This window comes from Manis pentadactyla, chromosome 1, assembly GCF_030020395.1.
Source record: "Manis pentadactyla isolate mManPen7 chromosome 1, mManPen7.hap1, whole genome shotgun sequence".
NCBI lineage: Eukaryota > Metazoa > Chordata > Mammalia > Pholidota > Manidae > Manis > Manis pentadactyla.
This window is the reverse complement of record NC_080019.1, coordinates 188,479,350-188,498,398: the sequence shown is the minus strand read 5'-3', so window position 1 is coordinate 188,498,398 and position 19,049 is coordinate 188,479,350. Positions and strand designations below refer to the sequence as shown.

The following is a 19,049-nucleotide window of genomic DNA, read 5'->3' as shown; positions in this document are numbered from 1 at the left end:
GAGTTCAGACTGAGGGTATGTGTGGTAAAGTGAGTTCTGAGGGGACATGATCAGCATCCACCTGTAGATCTGCCTGAACCTCAGTGGGTGACAAATACTGAGCACTGTAAATTTCCTTGGGGACACAGGGAATTGGAGATATTCCATAGGAGTTGGAGAAGGTGGGCATCATAAAGCCCACTCATAGTACTTTCAATTCCCTGATGTGGCCAGTGAAAAAGCTGGACAGCTGTTAGCACATGAGTGTGGTTTATGGGGAACTGAATAAAGTCACACCTCCTTTGCATGCTGCTCTCCCCTCTCTAGCAGCCCTTATGGACACCCACAGACATGAAGTAGGGACATATCATCATGTTGTGGACCTTGCTAATGCTGTCTTCTCTATTGACATAGCACAGGAAAGTCAAGAAGAGTTTGCCTTCACGTGGGGAGGCCAGCAGTGCACATTCACAGTCTTAGATTTAGAACGGGCAGTTCCTAGGCTGCTGCAACATCTACAGGAGAAAGGACGGGCTGTGAACAGCACCAAGGTTTAGGGACCTGGTTTGTCTATGTAGTTCTTGCAATTGTCTCATTTGGTAAAATGAAGGTTGTCCCAGAAGCAGTCAGAGACAATTTCTGGCTTTGCCTACCACTACCACTGTGGCAGGATTACAACCGATTTTGGGTCTGTTGGGCACTGGAGAGTGTTCATCCCACACCTGGAGCAAACTCTGAAGCCCTTATACCGGTTGGTGCAAAAGCGCATCAGGTGGGACTGGGGTGAAACATTTGAAGCTGCTTTTACTGCGGGTGAGCGAGCAGTCACGGCCGTACAGGCCTTGAGTGTAATGGACTCACCAAGGCCCTGTGTACTAGATATTCATGTAACCGAAGACTGTTAAGGATGGGGCCTTTGGCAGTGGCTTGAATGGACACGCCAACCTCCTGGATTCTGGTCACAACTAGGGAAAGGAGCAGAGGTCCAGTGCACCTTGAAAGAGAAGCAACTGGCTCCTGTGTACCGTGCCTTGTTGACAATGGAGCCCATCACTGGAACAGCTCTGACCATGGCAATAACCATCTATCCCATTGTGTGGTGGGTGTGAGATTGGACCCAAATGCCGTGGAGTAGCATTGCAGAGATGCGTACATGGGCCAATCGGGGTGCATATTTAATGCAGTGTAGTGCCCTCTCTTCTAGCCCCTTATGTGGAGAACTCTAACGCTTATTGTGGCCAGTGACATATACTAGTGGGAAACACGAAGAACTTGTTATTGAGCTATTGGTAACCAAGAGGCTTTATGAGGATGGAAAAGCCCCTGTACCTGAAGTTGCTTTGTATAGAGACGGCTATGTACATGGGCAGCCCCAAAGTGGAGGGCTGTGTCTTCACATTATGAAGACTGAGACCATGTGGATGGAGGACGGATTGGGGAAGAGCAGTCATGGGGCTGACCTGGTGGCAGTATGGCTCCTGATCACCCAGGAGCCCCTCCCTATAGTTGCCTGCATTCACCGCTGGGCTGTCTATCGGGACTTCCCCCTGTTCCTGCTGACATGATAACATGCCAACTGGATGGTTGGTTACTGGCCCCTTCAGGGGCAAGTGTTATGGCAACATTTATGGGCCTGTGGTCAGACTGAAACAGTTACTGTATTTCATGTGACTGGCCATTTGCTTTTGGCATCCCCAGGGAACGTTGAAGCAGACACATTGGCCCAGGTGCTTTTGCTTGAAGGAAAGCCTGCCAATGATGTGGCCCAGTGGTTATATCAGCATTTGTTCCCCATGGGTCAAAAGACAATGTGGGCTGTAGCCCATTGGTGGGGCTTGCTGTTGCCTTTTGAAGGGGTCAGCAGAGGCTGGAAGGAGTGCGTGCACTCTAAGAGGGACTTACACTGAGTTGTACAGCAACATGCGACAACATTATAAGAGCCAAGACCCCTTGTCAGGTGACAAATGGACTATATTGGGCCACCGCCTGCATCAGAAGGGTACCAATATGTCATAACTTGTGTTGACACAGCTATTGGACTGTTTGCTTTTAGTGCATGTTGTGCAGGTTAGCAAATGATGAAAAGGGGCCTGGAGGGTCTCTTTGCTGCCTGTGGCCAGCCTTGGTTGATGGAGAGAGATCCAGGGCCCCCATTTAATGGACATGCATGATGAGAATGGGTGCAGCAATTAGGAAAAAAGTGCAAGTTTCATGTGCCATACAATCCTACCATAGCAGGCGTGATAGAGAGGTTCACTGGTTTGTTGAAGTCTGGGCTGAAGTCAGACAGCAATAGTCTACAGGGCTGGTCAGTTCGCTTATGGACAGTGCTATGGCATTTGAATGAGGAGCCCCAAAAGGAGCCTTAAGCTCTATGGACATGCTTAGACACATTGCTGCCTCTCCTGTACAACTGTATGTGCCAACCAAAGAATAGACTTTGAAGTCAGGACATGTCCATCAGAGTAAAATCCTGCTGCTGGCCCCAAGTGCATTAAATGCTGGAGGCTGTGTTGAGTGGACATGGCTCTGGCTATTTTGACAAATGTAACAACAGTAGCTGGCCCTTCTGTCACCTTGGGGAAAAGGCCTGGAAGTTGGCGTTCTACGCGTTCTAGGAGTAACAGTCGTGTGGCCGCCAAAGATCATGGTGGTAAGAGCATTTAATGGGGTAGTTTTATTTTATCTTTATGGCCAGTGCACATACCACCCATAACCCTATGTATTACTCATCTGTAATTCCCACAGGGAGGGGGGTGAATGTCTGGTATAGTAGTTGAAATCAAGATCCCATTCCTGCCTCTGTCCTATCACAGGACCACTCTCCTACATGCATCCCACCTGATGGACAAAATTAACTTATGCTGGTGTCATTAAACATGTATCTTTTCTCCCTTAAGGGTATTTTCTTATAAAATCCATGTGTTGTGTACCTGCCCCCTGGCTGCAGCTGCTGTGTGGTGATTGCTCTGAACTCCCTATGCATTCAGCTACTGACTGCCTGTGGAATGGGTGAGCTATGGACTAAATCTGCATAGGACTTTGAACTAGGTGAATTCTCCAGCTTGAGGAATATCATTATTTTATTGCCATTGATATTGTATGTTATTAGTCTGGTTACAGTGCTCCAGTTTTCTCACACAGGGGCCATTGCAGAAGATGGTGAGTGAGTTGACTGTGAGGTGAGATTTCTGGAAGGGTGGGCTGTGGGTAAAATTACAACATTTCTGTAATATGCATCCAGGCCTCAGGGCATCTCCATATCAATGGATGTTTTCAAGGGGTGGAGAGTAGTAGTCCATCTCCATACAATGGGTAGTTACAGGGGAACCAGGGTGTATCTGGACTGGAGAGGTTGTGTGGCACCTCTTTTTGCAGCTGGGTCATGAGAGACATGGGTGAGTAGAAGTGCACAGCTGCTTGTATGCAATAAAAGGGTTTCCCCCACTTTATTTCTCCCTTTGACTGATTTTTGTTTCAAAGGTATTTTGCCCCAGACTAGGAAAATATCTCCTCCTGGGACTTACAGTCAGATTGTTCCAGAAAGCTCATAATGGAAAAACTCTTGGCTTACTTCTACACAGTTAGGCACCTTGGACAAACCTGGGCACAGCACTCATATGATCTGGGTGGAGAGGTGGACAGGCATGCTTCCCCAAACCAGCACATGCTAGCGATGGCTCAGTGTGCGGTGGATATCCTAGGCAGTTCAGCTGAAAGTGTTTTGAGAGGGGATCAGAGGAGAAAGAGGAGTCCAGAGTCATTGGCTTGACTGTGGGCCCATCTCCCTAAAGAATGGATTTGGTTTTCCTAAAATGAAATGATAGTACTTGTAAAGGTTAACTGTTTCTGGGGACCAAAATGATCATTGTGCTTCCTTAAGAGAAACCCAAGAAGGAGTGTTAGAGAAAATAGGTCCTGTGATTATGTGGGCAGGGTTTATGCCTTGGTGGGAGTCCAGGTGTGCTCCAGGTGGGAGGGGATATGGATGAGCTCTAACTCTGTGCCAGACCGATGATTGGTGGTTTCATTTCATGATTCTATAATCCCTAAATCTGCAAAATGTCAACTTTATTGGTTTTGTTCCACGTAAGAGTTAAGAAATGGTACATATAATTAGCTATTATATTTAAGCTCTGGAGAAAAAAGAGATTTTTTGTGACTATCAGAACACTTTTCCAGACCAGCATCTGAGATTCAATGGTCCTAACATAGAAACTGATTTTACTGCAATGTCAGTTTACACAAACAAGTTAGGGGAAGGAAATTCACAGCTCTGTTGAGGCTGAAACTTGCAAGGTCAACATCCCTTTTAAAAATCAGGGCCCAACCTTTGCTTCAGGGGCCATCACTTTCCTTTCTAATAAGTTTGCATATGTCTAATGAAAAATAATCATGAAAGTTGGACCCAGTCCATGCTCATATTCCCCTAAATTATCTCAGATTACTTCATGGATGAATATTTCTTACAAAGACCCACTCAGAATTTACACTTTGCTACGGTTTTTGCCTCAAACAGTTTGGTGTTAAAGAAAGCACACCTATGCATTCTCTCCTTGGTTTCTTGCAGGTAATAATATGCGAGGCTGGTGACCTAGGCAGCAGGCCTGTTACATGTAGTCTGCAAAGCTGAATGTCATTTCTATCTGGCTCATTCTATACTGTTTGCCAACCCCTGAGTTATCCTGTCCCTTGCGTTGGCCTAACCTTTAGGTAATTAGCTCCCTGAGCTGGTTGGCATGTAAACAATCAGCACAAACAGACATTTGTGAAGAACCATTTATTCATCTAAGCTGTTCATTCATTATTATCATCTTCCCACTTTTTGATTCCTTTTATTGCAGATGAAATTTCGAAAAACTTCACAGAATTGGTATCCCACTCACAGTGAATACGCCATAATTCATTTTGTTTGTTTGTGCTGGGACATTTTTGACAGCATTCAGGTCCTTTTGGTCAATCACAGCTCTCCATATAATTGCAGCCATGCAGGCAGCTCAACACCAGGTTCCCATTGTACAACCTTCTTCTCCAAAACAAACTCTCCGTGAGGGCCTTCAGCTTTTGATGGCAATAGGGCCAAGTACACGGGGGTCTCTGCTCCTTCCTCTGGGCTTTTCAAGGCCTCTGGTCCCCCCATGTCGGTTCTGACCCATCCGGGACAGCAGGAATTCAGGAGTATCTTGTCCCCTTTCCTCTGCTCACTCAGTTTCCGGGCCTGGATTCTGGACAGGACTGTGAGGCTGACCTTTGACACTGCATAGGGAACCAATTTCATAGAAGGCCAGCCCTCCTTCACGTGCACTCCATTCTTTGTATCTTCCATGAACTTGTTCATGAGCCCCACCAGCTCCTCCTCTGTGATGGTCTCATTTGTAAACTTGTGCTGCAGTTCTGGGCAGCAGCATTTAAGAGCTACCAAGCTCATTGTGCTAGACAGATTCACCACTCTGCCTAAAATTCAACAGATACGATTAAGTAGAAAGGCGTGCACAAGAATGAGAAATAGCATACATGTCTGGGCATTGTCCTTTGAGAAATCATTACTATCTGCTGAGAGTATTGAAGATGACTGCCTGTGTGAATAAAGGACATGATGACATCTTGAAACCTGCCACAAGTGTCACTTTAAGATGTCAGGAAGTGTTCTCATGGGAGGGCAGTGCCCACAAGTTCCAGAAGAAAATGATAATGTGTATAATGAACCTGCTAAGGGTTGTAAGGAGGTGCTCTTTGCATTCATGAGAAGACAGCTTTGTTCCCCCTAAAGCAGCTTGTGTCCACCTGTGCACCTTACAGTCACAGGGTCAGTGCTCCGTGAACAGGTGTCTCCTGACCAAGAAAGAGCCGATGGGTTTAGTGATGGCGGTTCCAAGGTGAATGCACAGCACCTGGTTTGGAAGGAGGCTGCTCTGCTCCAGCCACGGTAAACAACACAGCTCAGTGGGCTGAGTGGCACGCTTTTCTGTGTAGTTTTATGAACTCATGAGTTGTGACTAGGGGCCCGATAATATGGTCGTGGTATGGGGCAGTGAAAATGTCGACATTTAAAGGGATTCTTGAAAAAGAAATGGCCTGCTGCCCCACGCTGCCACATGATGAGGCTTGAGCACATCGTGCCAAATTACAGAGCCCAGTCACAAAGAATGTATTATATGATTCTACTTACATGGGATGCCCAGACCAAGAATATCTTGAGACAGAATGCAGAATAGTGCCTCCTTAGGGAATGTGGGAATAGACGGTGAATGGCTAAAGGGCCCAGGATTTCTTTTTGGGGCATTGAAGTGCTGTAATCTTGAGTGTGGTGATGTTTCCACAACTGAGCATGAATATTAAACATCAGTGAGTTGTAGAGTTAAGTGGGTGAAGTGTAAGTATGATAATTATATTTCAAAAATTTGTTAAAAGTGTAAAGCAAGTAAACATTTCTCACTAATTGTAAGGTTGAAGGCACTAGGGGGAGGGGTGAGCATGTCACACTGATGACATGCCGAAGTCCCTGGCTGCTGCCCACTCCCAACCTGAAAAATGTGCCTTAGGCAAGCCAATCCTCGCGCTACTGTAAATCTAAGCTCTGCCTTCCCCTACCTTCTTTAAAAACTCACTGCCTGCCCTGCTGAGTGTGACTTCCCTAGCTTGTGTCTGTACAGGCTGGTGAACTTTGCCCAGGATCACATTCAAATAAACTGCCTGGCCCTTTGTTGCCTCTCTTCTCCTGCTTATTTCAGGTAGAATTTATCTTACATTTGGTGCCTAAATCCTGGGAAGGAGTGTGAGTGCGGGGTCCCAACCGGCCACCGGCAGCCCCGCCCCCTCCTTCTCCGACCTGGGACCTCAGCCTGCTCTCTACTGCATGGACTTTTTTCTGGTGAGTCCCTCAGTTTCCCTGGTCTGCTTCCTTTTCTAACTCTGTTGCAACTGGTCCGTTAGAAATCGCACATACATCCAGGTCTGGGTATTCAGCCCATCAGTTGTGAGTATCTGGGATAATCGCCCCTGGCCCTGTGGTGGGGGAGACTCCCTCACCCAGGCTCCCAGGCCGTCTCCCCTGACTTGGTGCACTTGGGACGCTGGGTGCTCCTCTCAGCGGGATTAGTTGGGAAGTGGCGCAGACATGGGGAACCAGCCCTCAAAAGCAGAGGCTCAGACCCCATTGCAGTGTCTCATTTCTAATCTGGCTACTCTGTTTGTCCTGGGAAGTTCGCAAATGGAAGCTAGTCTTTCTTTGCTCTGAGGCCTGGCCTCAGTATCCCTTGGACAACCAATCTCGCTGGCCCCCTTAGGGAACTTTTAATTTTAGCCTCCTCACTGACTTAACTAATTGTTGCCACCAGAGCGCAGAGTAGAGTGAAATCCCATATGTGCAGCCTTTTTGGACTTTGCAATCCCGACCAGACCTTTATGTAAAGTGTTTAGTGACTCAAATTCTCCTAGCCCGATCTCCAGTTAAAGATTGTCAGCCTCTTACTCTGCTCAGTCCTTCTTCCCTTTCAGATCCGCCAGAAAACCTTAGTCACCTGCCTCCCTCAGCTCATAATCCCCTCCCCCTCTCTCCACCACCATCCCTAAGTCCTTTGTCCTCCCCCATGTCGCCGCCATCTTAAAGTCCTACATTCTCAACCATGCCGTTGTCCTGCTCTCCTCTTCCGGTGGCTGCACCACCCCTCCCCCTCTCCTTCCACCTTCACCGCCCTCTTCCCCCACCAGAACATGCCCCTCCAGCCCTCTGGTTCCAGAAGCCACAAACAAGAAGCTGAAGAAAAACAAAGCAATTAGATATCAGTAACTCAAGTCTTTATATCAGTTTGTCTATCTGTGTATATGTTTTTATGTAAAAAGTGGTGCTGACTGTAGTCATTGTGGCTCAGTTTGTATGTTTGTGTGTCTAAGTGTGTAGATGAAAAATATTTTCCTACCTCCAGATGGTACTCCTAAGCTAGTAAAGAACTAAATTTCAGCAGAACAACTATTAGTTACATAAGCTTAAGTAAACTAAAGAAGATGATTTTGTAGCTTTTTGTTTCAAATGTTGCTGATAAAGTGTTTTAAACTTGTTCTCTTAAGCTGACAACACTTTAGTAAATGACTACCTTTATAAGCAGAATTGAAACTTTATCTTTCTCTCTACCTAATCCCTCCAAAATTTAAAAACCCTCAGTAACTATTTTTATATTTCATGGCAGTATGTTCATTTGCACAAGTTCAATAAGAATCTGCTTCCCTTGTAAGAGGACCAGTTAAAAACACTAGTTATATTACTTTGACTGGAATGTCATACCTGAGAAACACATAAATAAACTCATATATGAACAGCTTTAACAAACTAAAGTTAACTTTATAAAGCCAAGAAAACCCTTTGGAAGAACTAGCCTGGTACCTTGCTTACAGGGTTCCCAGAAGCCTTGCTAGGTGAGTAAAGAAGGTCACTTCCTGGCAGGTGCAGGAAACTCAAGATGTCTTGGGAACCTTGAATAGAGAAGAATTCACCCAAATCTACAGGTACTGCAGGCACAACCTGATGGCAAGTCTTACTTGGCTTTCTGGCCTTGAGAAGCCTTTAAAAGTTCAATCTAAAATTCCTTACAAGAAGTTCCAGCAAAGCACATATAAAAGAGCCTGTATAATCAATTGCTCTTCTTGCTGCACCTATGCAAATAATAAAGCCAACTGTTAATTATTTTCTTAATCTAGCTACTTCTGATAAAAATAAGGGTGATTTTAGAGAAAAGTATTGTTTCAATAATGCAGTCTTATCTATACTAAATCCTAATACTAGTCATTGAGATGTAAACTCAATCCAAAATTTTAGTTTCCCCATAATGCCTGCTATAATTCTCAACTAAACTCTTCATATTTCTAGTTCTCATATTCAGCCATGCATTCTTAATCTCATCAAATTTGTCCTTCCAGAATAAAAGTGCCAACTTTCTGAAGCCCTCTCAACTGACCAGTGATAGAGACTTAGCTGCACCCTTTACTGTGCCCCTTCTCAGCATGAAGCAGCCAGAGTGGTCATCACCCCTTTTCCCTGGCAGCAGCTAAAGTCTCTATCTATAAAAGAAAAAATGAGACAAAGACCATGAGCTTGGACAGAGTAGAGTAAGGGCCTCTAGAGAAGGCAAGGCAAAATATTTGCAGTCAGAGCAATATAACTACATGCTATGAACCCCTCCCCCCCATGATGCCCCTTGTCAATCAGAAGTAGCCAGATCAAATCGTTGCCCATTATGACCAAAAGGCTGAAATGTAAGGTTGAAGGCACTAGGGGGAGGGGTGAGCACGTCACACTGATGACGTGCTGAAGTCCCCGGCTGCTGCCCCCTCCCAACCTGAAAAATGTGCCTTAGGCTAGCCAATCCTCGCACCACTGTAAATCTAAGCTCTGCCTCCCCCTACCTTCTTTAAAACCTCACTGCCTACCCTGCTGAGTGCGACTTCCCTAGCCTGTGTCTGTACAGGCTGGTGAACTTCGCCTGGGATCGCATTCAATTAACTGCCTGGCCATTTGTTACCTCTCTCCGCCTGCTTATTTCAGCTAGAATTTATCTTACACTAATAATTTTGGAAAATAAACTAGGATTCATAAAGTTGGATTTATATTAACATTTATGGAAATTGGTTTGTAATTTCTGTAAGATAAATTCTAGCTGAAATAAGCAGGCAAAGAGAGGCAACAAAGGGCCAGGTAATTTATTTAAATACCCCTGGGTGATGTTCTCACAGCCTGGGTACTACAAGCCGGAGAAGTCACGCCCAGTTAGGGAGGTGGGGGCTTATAAGGGATTAGGAGGGGGAGGAGTGGGCAAACTATCTTAGGGGGGTGTTGAGAGGTATGATTGGCTAAAGGTGACATAATAGTCAACTAGAAACGTTTTTCCTTCCAAGAGGGAGGAGGCTGACATCCGGATCTTAGTTGGCACATCAGGATGGAATTCAGGGAGAGCTGTCCCCTTTCCATATACGGCATGGACTTTGGGGTCTGGTCTGTTCTCCCCCTATGGCATCTCTCTGTTCTGTTTGCATGTCCTTGTTTTTCCTTTCTCTAGCCTAACATTCCAGCCTTTTGGTCATAATGGGCGACGACTCAATCTGGCTACTTCTGGCTGACAAGGGGCTTCGTGGGGGTTTGAGGCTGGTATTAGGCCGAAGGAGGGGGTTCAGTGGGAAGAGGTGCGTAACGGTGAAGTAACATCTGGTTGGTGGTGACTCGGGTCATCTGGGTTAGCTGCTGTTGGAGGAACCTGAGGACACAGGGGCAACTAAGAGTAAACCACAAACTGTTATTAAGGGGCCCAGTAGGGGCATTAGCCAGGCTATTATGGGGGACTGGAATTCTGGATTGAGTTTACATCTCAATGACTAGTATTAGGATTTAGTATAGATAAGACCGCATTATTGAAACAATACTTTTCTCTAAAATCACCCTTATTTTTATTAGAAGTAGTTAGATTAAGAAAATAATTAACAGTTGGCTTGATTATTTGCATAAGTGCAGCAAGAAGAGCAATTGATTACATGGGCTCTTTTAAATATGCTTTGCTGGAACTTCTTGTAAGGAATTGCAGATTGAACTTTTAAGGGCCTCTTGAGGCCAGAAAGCCAAGCCAGACTTGCCATCAGGTTGTGCCTACAGTGCCTGTAGATTTGGGTGAATTCCTCTCTTCTTGAGGTTCTTGCACCTGCCAGAAAGTGACCCTCTTTACTCACCTGGTAAGGCTGCTGGGAACCCTGTAAGCAAGGTACCAGGCCAGTTCTTCCAAACGGTTTTGTTGGCTCCATAAAGTCAACCTTAGTTCCTTCAAGCTGTCTGTTCATATCTGAGTTTATGCACATGTCTCTCAGGTATGACATTCCAGTCAAAGCCTTGGTAGTATAACCTGTGTTTTTAACTGGTCCTGTAACAAGGAAAGCAGCTTCTTATTGAACATATACAAATAAATATACTGCCATGAAATATAAAAATACTGAAAGCTTTTAAATTCTTGAGGGGTCAGGTAGAGAGAAAGATCAATGTTTCAATTCTGCTTATAAAGGTATTGTCATTTATGAAACTGTTGTCAGCTTAAGAGAAAAAGCTTAAAACACTTTATCAGCAACATTTGAAACAGAAAGTCACAAAATCATCTGTCTTAGTTTACTTAATCTTATGTAACCAATACCTTTTCTGCTGAAATCTAGTTCTTTACTAGACTAGGAGGTAATAAAACAGTGACTATAAATGGCAAAAGACTTACAAATGACAATGGTTAAAGATTTGATGAGAGCTTACTGTAAGACAGTTGACATAAGGAAATTCTGATATTTCTGTAATACAAAACATTCAGTAACAAAGTTTAGCATTATTCTTTTTGACAGTGCTTCTTAGGTAATTAAGCAGGTAATTATATATCAGATAAATAAGCCAAATTAGCCAAATACTTTCTCCAATGAGAAAAAAATTCCTCTGACATGTTCCAGGGGCCCTCTGGAAAATATCAGAGTTAACTAGAGGCAAAAGCACTTTTTTGAATTTGATTTTGGGAAGTTGTCAAAAGTTTTAAGCCAGTTGCTTAAATAGGATTATAGGTTGTTATGAAGCAATACTTATCTAATTAACTATGAAGCAATACTTATCTAATTAACTAGAATGACAACAAGGTACTTCAAAGGCAAATAAAGGTTGCACAGTTGTTATCAGAGTCTTAAAAGATTTAGTAGATAACATTGACTTAAATGACCTTAGGTAAACTTAGGCAGCTGATAACAACAAGGACATGCCCGCCTCAGCCAAACTCAAATTAGCTTTCATGCTTAACATTTTTTACTAGATTCTCTGGAAGTTCCAGAATGCTCAATCTTCACAAGCGCTTGTTTTTAAATAAAATATTTTTCATTTATACACTTAGACACACAAACGTACAAACTGAGATACAATGACTACAATCAGCAACACTTTTTTCATAAAAACATATACACAGATAGACAAACCGATACAAAGACTTCAGTTACTGATATCTAATTGCTGTCTCTCTTCTCAGCTTCTTGTCTGTGGCTTCTGGAACTAGAGGGTGGGAGGAGCGTGTTCCGGTGGGGGGAGGGGGCGGTGAAGGTGGAAGGAGAGGGGGAGGGGGTGGTGCAGCCACCGGAAGAGGAGAGCAGGACAATGGCATGGTTGAGAATGCAGGACTTTAAGGTGGAGGCGACACGTGGGAAGACAAAGGACTTAGAGATGGTGGTGGAGAGAGGGGGAGGGGATTGTGAGCTGAGGGAGGCGGGCGACTGAGGTTTTCTGGAAGATCTGAAAAGGAAGGACTGAACAGAGTAAGAGGCTGAGAATCTATAACTGGAGATTGGGCCAGAAGAACTTGAGTTATAGAACACTTAATATAAAGGTTTTGAAAGGGAGTGCAAAGTCCAAAAAGCCTGCACATATGGGATTTCATTCGACTTTCCGCTCTGGTGGCAATAATTAGTTAAGTCAGTGAAGAGGCTAAAATCAAAAGTTCCCTCAGGGGGCCAGCGAGATTGGTTGTCCAAGGGATACTGAGGCCAGGCCTCAGAGCAAAGGAAGACTAACTTCCATTTGCGAATTTCCCGGGACAAACAGAGTAGCCAGATTAGAAATGAGACACCGCAGCGGGGTCTGAGCCTCTGCTTTCATGGGCTGGTTTCCCATGTCTGCGTTCACTTCCCAAAAAACATCCTGCTGAGAGGAGCGCCCAGCGTCCCAAGTGCACCAAGTCAGGGCAGATGGCCTGGGAGCCTGGGTGAGGGACGTCTCCCCCACTGCAGGGCCAGGGCGAGTATCCCGGATACTCACAACAGATGGGCTGATTGCCCGGACCTGGACATAGCTATGATTTCGGACAGACCAGGTGAAACGGAGTTAGGAAGGGAAGCAGACCGGGGAAACTGAGGGACTCACCAGAATATAGTCCACGCAGTGGAGGGCAGGCTGAGGTCACGGGTCGGGGAAGGAGGAGGTGGAGCCGCCGGTGGCCAGTTGGGGCCTCACGCTCACACTCCTCCCTCGTTTTGGCACCATATGTAAGATAAATTCTAGCCGGAATAAGCAGGCAAAGAGAGGCAACAAAGGGCCAGGTAATTTATTTAAATATCCCCGGGTGATGTTCTCGCGGCCTGGGTACTACAAGCCGGAGAAGTCACGCCCAGTTAGGGAGGTGGGGGCTTATAAGGGATTAGGAGGGGGAGGAGTGGGCAAGCTATCTTAGGGGGGTGTTGAGAGGTATGATTGGCTAAAGGTGACATAATAGTCAACTAGAAACTTTTTTCCTTCCGAGAGGGAGGAGGCTGACATCAGGGTCTTAGTTGGCACATCAGGATGGAATTCAGGGACAGCTGTCCCCTTTCCATGTAAGGCACAGACCTTGGGGTCTGGTCTGTTCTCCTCCTATGGCATCTCTCTCTGTTTGCATGTCCTTGTTTTTCCGTTCTCCAGCTTAACAATTTCCATATTCAGATAAATATGTAAAATATTATAACAGTGTCATAAGAGCATACCACCAAATAGAGACAAGGGAAACTGGAAACTGTCTGTTTTTGCTGTGCACACTCAGCGAAGGCTGTCAACAACGGAGAACATTGATCTCCAGCCCGCTAAAGGAGTTGTGGGGCAAAAAAATTAAGTAAAAATGATAATCCATGGCAATATGATCCACATTAAAAAATCTTTAGAGATACTTAAAGTGAAGGAGATAAACTTTTATTTACTGCCAAAAATCTTCTAAGATGAATAATTTAGAACCAGGTTGATATTTTGTGACCTCCCTTTCCCGTAGATCATGTAAATTGTAAGAATCAATTGAATCTATGTGTCAAATGTTGTAGAACCCAACACTTAGAGGTCCTAGTAGAATATATGTCATTTTAAAAAATACTACCTAGCCACTCATAAAAAAAATAACACATGTATCTTGACTAAAAATTGTGAAATACTAGAGGGGATGTAGGAAAATAAAGCGGCAGGGAGTCAGCCAGAGTGGGTGACTGGAAGAGGAGAATGCAGTTGCAATCACAGACTCACACCAATTTCCCGAATGCCTTTAGTCTAGGCAGGAGATGGAGAAACTAGCAACTCTCTCTGGGCTGTTTATACTGTATAAAGTAGGGATGACCTCCTCTCTATTCGGTATCATCCATCCCAGGAGGTCTAAACCAGCTGTGAAAACACATGTCTGTGTGCACTGGGGAAGCCTGAACTGCGAGGCCACAGGGCTTTGTGGGTAAATTCCTGGATGTGGGGCTGCATCCAGGTCTCTCTTCACCTAAGCTTTTCACCCCACTGGTCATGCTCCCAAGGGGGACAGGGGAGCCTTCTGGGGGCATCCCCACACAGCTGGGTGAGACTGTGGACCCTTGTGGCCTGAGACCTCAGGACAGGAAACACACACAGAAGCTGGAATCACTTGCTGGAGGTTACACAGCAGTAGTTACATCCAGATATTTTTCTCTCTGGAGTGTGCTCATGGCTGCCACAGGGCATTTCATAGACACTCTACTGGCCTGAGCAGAGCCAATCCTCCATGAAGCGCTATGGGCCATCCAGGCATTATTTTGCTACTCTGTGTGTGTGTGTGTGTGTGAGAGAGAGAGAGAAGCAGTTGCCTTTTAATAGTCACTCTGATGGAGGTAAAAGCGTGACACTATTTCAGAAGGACCATTTCTCTGGTGGTGCTTATGGTTGATGCAGGCCGTCTGTTTTATCGGATCAATATAGTTATTTTAGAGAAGCACATTTTCCTTCGAAAGTGTGAATAAATGGAAACACCGTGGCCCCAAATAGGTTGAGTCCTTCTAATGACGGACCCTCTGGACTGGATGTGTGAGGTTTCGCTTGACAAATGAGACTCTTGGCATAAGAGATTTGAGGACCTTGGAATACTTGGAAGAGCAATCAGGTTGGAGACCACACGTCCATGTCTGCATCCGGCTGTGCACGTGACCTTGAGATCCCTTGAGACCCCATGTCTTTTTCTGGACAGTATATAAAATACCCAGCCTGCTGCATCAGGATATATCCACCCACCCATCCTTCTAAACCACAAATTGTCAGAAGGGGAAGAGAGCTTTAGCAATGTGATTTTCACGCCAGCTTCCTCCTGTGTATTTTTCCGACTATAGGAAGTTGAGAAGCAGCCTCTCTCAAACTGAGATTGATCACAGATTTCCTCAAAGGATTACTTGGTAAGTATAGCCTTAAAGAGGCCATTTATTTCCTCCTAGTCTTCCTTAAGCTAATATCTGATGCACAAGAGTGTCCAGATTTCAATGTAGGTATTACTCATAGACTATTTTCCTTATGTTTTAAAAATAAATGTATAGTATAATTCAAGGAGAAAACGAAGAGTAGCCTAACACTGTTATTCAAGTTCAGAATGATGGCGAGTTTATGTGAACAGGGAGGATATTGATGGATTCGTTAAGGTCTGTCATGGGTCCCTGGACATTGTAGGTTCTTGTATTTTATGTGGTAAATTATTTCAGAATACCTCTTGTTTAAAGAAGGAAATAATAAAAAGAAATCTACATGTATTCTTCCTCAGTGATTGTCAAGGTCCCCGATCTCGACCCATTCCTGCCTTGCCATCAAAGCCCAGATGGAACAGTCTGATTCTGGAAAGTTTCTACTGACCTCAGAGCCTCTGTCAAACCCTCCCAGAGTGCGCTGTGCACCTTTGGTTCTGGAGTGTGGGGAGAGGGGCAGTATTTGCTTGTGGTTTCCCAGCTGGGATTTCTCCCAGACTCTCTACTCAAGGTGAGCTAATGAATTCATGATTCCATGAACCCCTGAAATGATGGCAGAACTCTCCTCCTTCAAACTTTTACAAAACCTTGCTCTAATGCACAGAATATTGCATGAGTTTCAATTTCCACTATCTCCCACTTTAGAGAGGCAATGTTGATCCTTTCATTTAAGGCTGATTTGGCAGGTCAGCGCTGCCATCTGTCCTCCAAATGTGACAAGGACAGTGCCTGCAACAACTCCTGCAGGTCAGTTAAATAAAACAAACAAAAAATCATCAGAAGTCCTTAGTATGCATTTTAACAGGAATACACATAGGATGTGTGGTTGTGGCACAAGGAATTCCATCCTGCTCTCAGGTGCTGGGGTGAATGAAAGAGTCAGGGTGACCTTCAAAAGAGCTGCACTTTGAGGCCTGACTGAGCCAAATCATGAAGATACAGTAGAACTTTCCCGGAGGACAGTACAGGGAACTGGGCAGAACTCAGAACAGACTGTACATGCATATTGTCAATTCCAAGCCAGAGCTTTAATCTTTCTCGAAGTATCTGCTCGTCTTATTTGGTGTATTGAAGGGGTAGTGTTTCCCCATCACATGCCACACCTTGGGGTGGGTGTTGCAGGAGGTCACCTCCAAAGTAACATGATAGTCTGTTTTGCTCAGTCTATTAGTCCTGGTGAAAGAGAAGTAACACCGGCCGGGACAAAGGCAGGTCAGATGAGAGAGAGACCTAGAAGCCATGCTGAGGGCCTGGACTTTGCTCCTAAAGCACTTTATGGAGGGGTAAGCATGCAGAGTACAGACATGCTCAGGAAGGAACAGCGTCAATAAGAGGGTCCTTTATTGGGGTTCCAATTGCCTCAAATGACATCCGAGCATCTGTTGTAGAGCTGGGGGAGGAGGCCTGGGGAGAAACTCAGGTGGCTAATTCTGGGATCTGGGTAATGATAGTAGGAGGTGGTTATGGTGACCTCTAGCATCCGAGGGGGTGGATCAAGTCAGAGTCCAAAAGGTTTGGGTAAGGATGAGTATATTTCGAAACGTATTATATAAGGAGGATTCTAGGGAAAGGGTGGACATCAGGACAATATTGACTGACAGTGACAGATAATTTAGTGTCACGAGCTCTGGATGTGTTCTAGGCAGCTGACAGAGTTTTGGAAGGCCTAATAAATTGGGGGTGGAGAAGGCTCCGTTTGCTGGAATAAGATCACACTAGAGACAGGTGGGGAGGGCAGAGGGCAGGAAGCCATGCTCAGGGACCTGCAGGTGTGAGGGGCCTGGAGCAAGTGAAGGGCCCACGGGACAGCTGGACTGAAGAGTCCAAGAAGAGGAAGAGGCGGTTGTGCTATGGAGAAAAGCACCGATGGCCACTGATGAGTGTGTAGTCCTGGGAGAGGGGCCCCTGGCCCTGAGGAGACACACCCTGGGGGCCAGTGTAGCAGAGCAGGGAGAGGGGGCAGGGCTGGGGACGAGGCTAGGGGCAGCGGGGCCCGATCCTGCCGGAGACACTCCGTCGGGGCTGCTCACCAGACTCACCTTGGGGTCTCACAAGAGGCAGCAGCTCCGTGCAGACGTCTCAGGTACCAAAAAAGTTGGTTTTCATTGTCATTTCTGCTTGAAAATGTAAGCTTGTCTGATCATCTGTTTTTCCAGGAGCAAGAGTTTCTAAATAGTAGCCATGTGGGATAATTCTGCAGAAAGATAGACTATTTTCCTGCCTGTGAAATGTGGTCTATTGTACACAAGGTCTGAATTCTGATAACAGTATTGTGTCAAGGTCAATTTCCTGGCTCTTTAAAGCTACTAAGTGTGTAAGTTAGCACCATTAGAGAAGGCTATGAGAAGTGAGCAGGTTGGGTTCTGTGTGTGTCATTCTTTTCAATTTCTTGTTTATTTTAAAGTAAGTTAAAAATTTACCAAACTGCTTCCCAGTCTCATTACCAGAAACTACGGACACGTGGGGGAGGCCCTAAGAGCCGGTTTCATGATAATACAAAGATCCTTTGCCTGAAAGCCTTGTATATCTTGGATGATTCAGGTGCCCCTGACGCCCGAAGTGTGTCGTCTTTCCCTATGGAGCCCGTCTGGATCTCGCAGGAGGTACAGGCCCCACAGTGGGTCAGGAGAATCTCCAGCCCACCCTGGCTGGACACCCTCACAGAGGAGTCCCTTCCCAGCACCCACCCCTTCCTTACCCTTGAGGGTGATGCCCGCGTTGTTGACCAGCACGTTGAGGCCCCCGTACTCCTTGAGCAGGAAGTCCCGCAGGGCCCGGATGCTCTGCGGGTTGCAGATGTCCAGCAGGTGGAAGCGCGGGCCCAGACCCTCCGCCTGCAGCTTCTGCACGGCCACATGTCCCTGTGCTGCGTCCAGCGCCGTGAGCACCACGTCCCCTGAGAACTGCTGGCACAGGCTGCGTACAATGGCCAAGCCAATGCCCCTGTTGGCCCCAGTGACCAGCGCCACTCGGCTGTAGGATGACATGGCTGGGCGGTGTGGGGGTGATGGCGCTGAAGGCAGACGGGCCTGCTAGCCGAGGGCGTGGAGGCGGCACAGGTCTGGCACAGTCCAGAGAGCCTGCTCTATAATGGCTTCTGGGAACCAGCGCTCTTGATTCCTAGAGAGAGAAGCCCCGCCTGTGTCCCTCCCTCCAGGAGGAGCCAAGTATCCAGGAAGGATTCGTCCTGCCCCCTCCCTTGGTCGGCCTCTCCAGGTGAGGCTCCCTGGGCCCAGAAGGACACAGCACTCACGTGATCCCACTTCAGTACCAATAACACATTCTGGGTGAAGAGGTGCGCTTACCCAAGGCAACACAGGATGGCGAGGGCTCAGTAGGAGTGTGAGAGTCAGGGCAGGGGAGGGACACTGCTTTGGGAGGACCCCTGGGGAGCGGGAGCAGAGTGATGGCTGGGTCGGGCCTGTCCCCCTGCAGAGTGGGTTTGCTTGCTCTTCCCCAAGAGGCAATGAGGTGACTTGGGCCCGGGAAGCGGTTCTGAGGACAGTGAGCCCCAGGCTTCCTTAGGAAGAGAGAAACTCAGGAGATAAGAGTTAGAGACAGTGGGTCCTGTGATGGGAGGGGCGCTGTGGGCGGGGCTGGTCCCCCAGTGTGAGCCCAGGTGGCAGGGAATGTGTAAGAGCTCTGCCTGGGTACTAAGTGTTTGATTGGAATGAGTCATTTCATGGTTGCATAATCCTTAGGTTTGGTGAATATCCAGCCTTTCTGTTTTTTTGCAGGTGCAACTTAATAAGTATTATGTATAGTTAGGTGGTATTTTTAATGAATTGAGGGGAATAAACCATTTTTGTGGTTTGAGAATACGT

The 19,049-nt window shown here is 46.2% G+C and overlaps 1 protein-coding gene across 1 annotated transcript; it reads right to left on the bottom strand.

Moving 5' to 3' along the window:
* Positions 1–4,926: 4,926 nt before the first annotated feature.
* LOC118919395 (carbonyl reductase [NADPH] 1-like) lies at positions 4,927–18,281 on the bottom strand. Its single transcript, XM_057504380.1, has 2 exons — positions 17,924–18,281; positions 4,927–5,433 (listed from the first exon to the last, which is right to left on the bottom strand). Exons 1-2 carry the CDS (start codon positions 18,210–18,212, stop codon positions 4,940–4,942), a joined length of 783 nt encoding a protein of 260 aa, XP_057360363.1. The 5' UTR covers positions 18,213–18,281; the 3' UTR covers positions 4,927–4,939.
* Between the last annotated feature and the right edge of the window lie 768 nt (positions 18,282–19,049).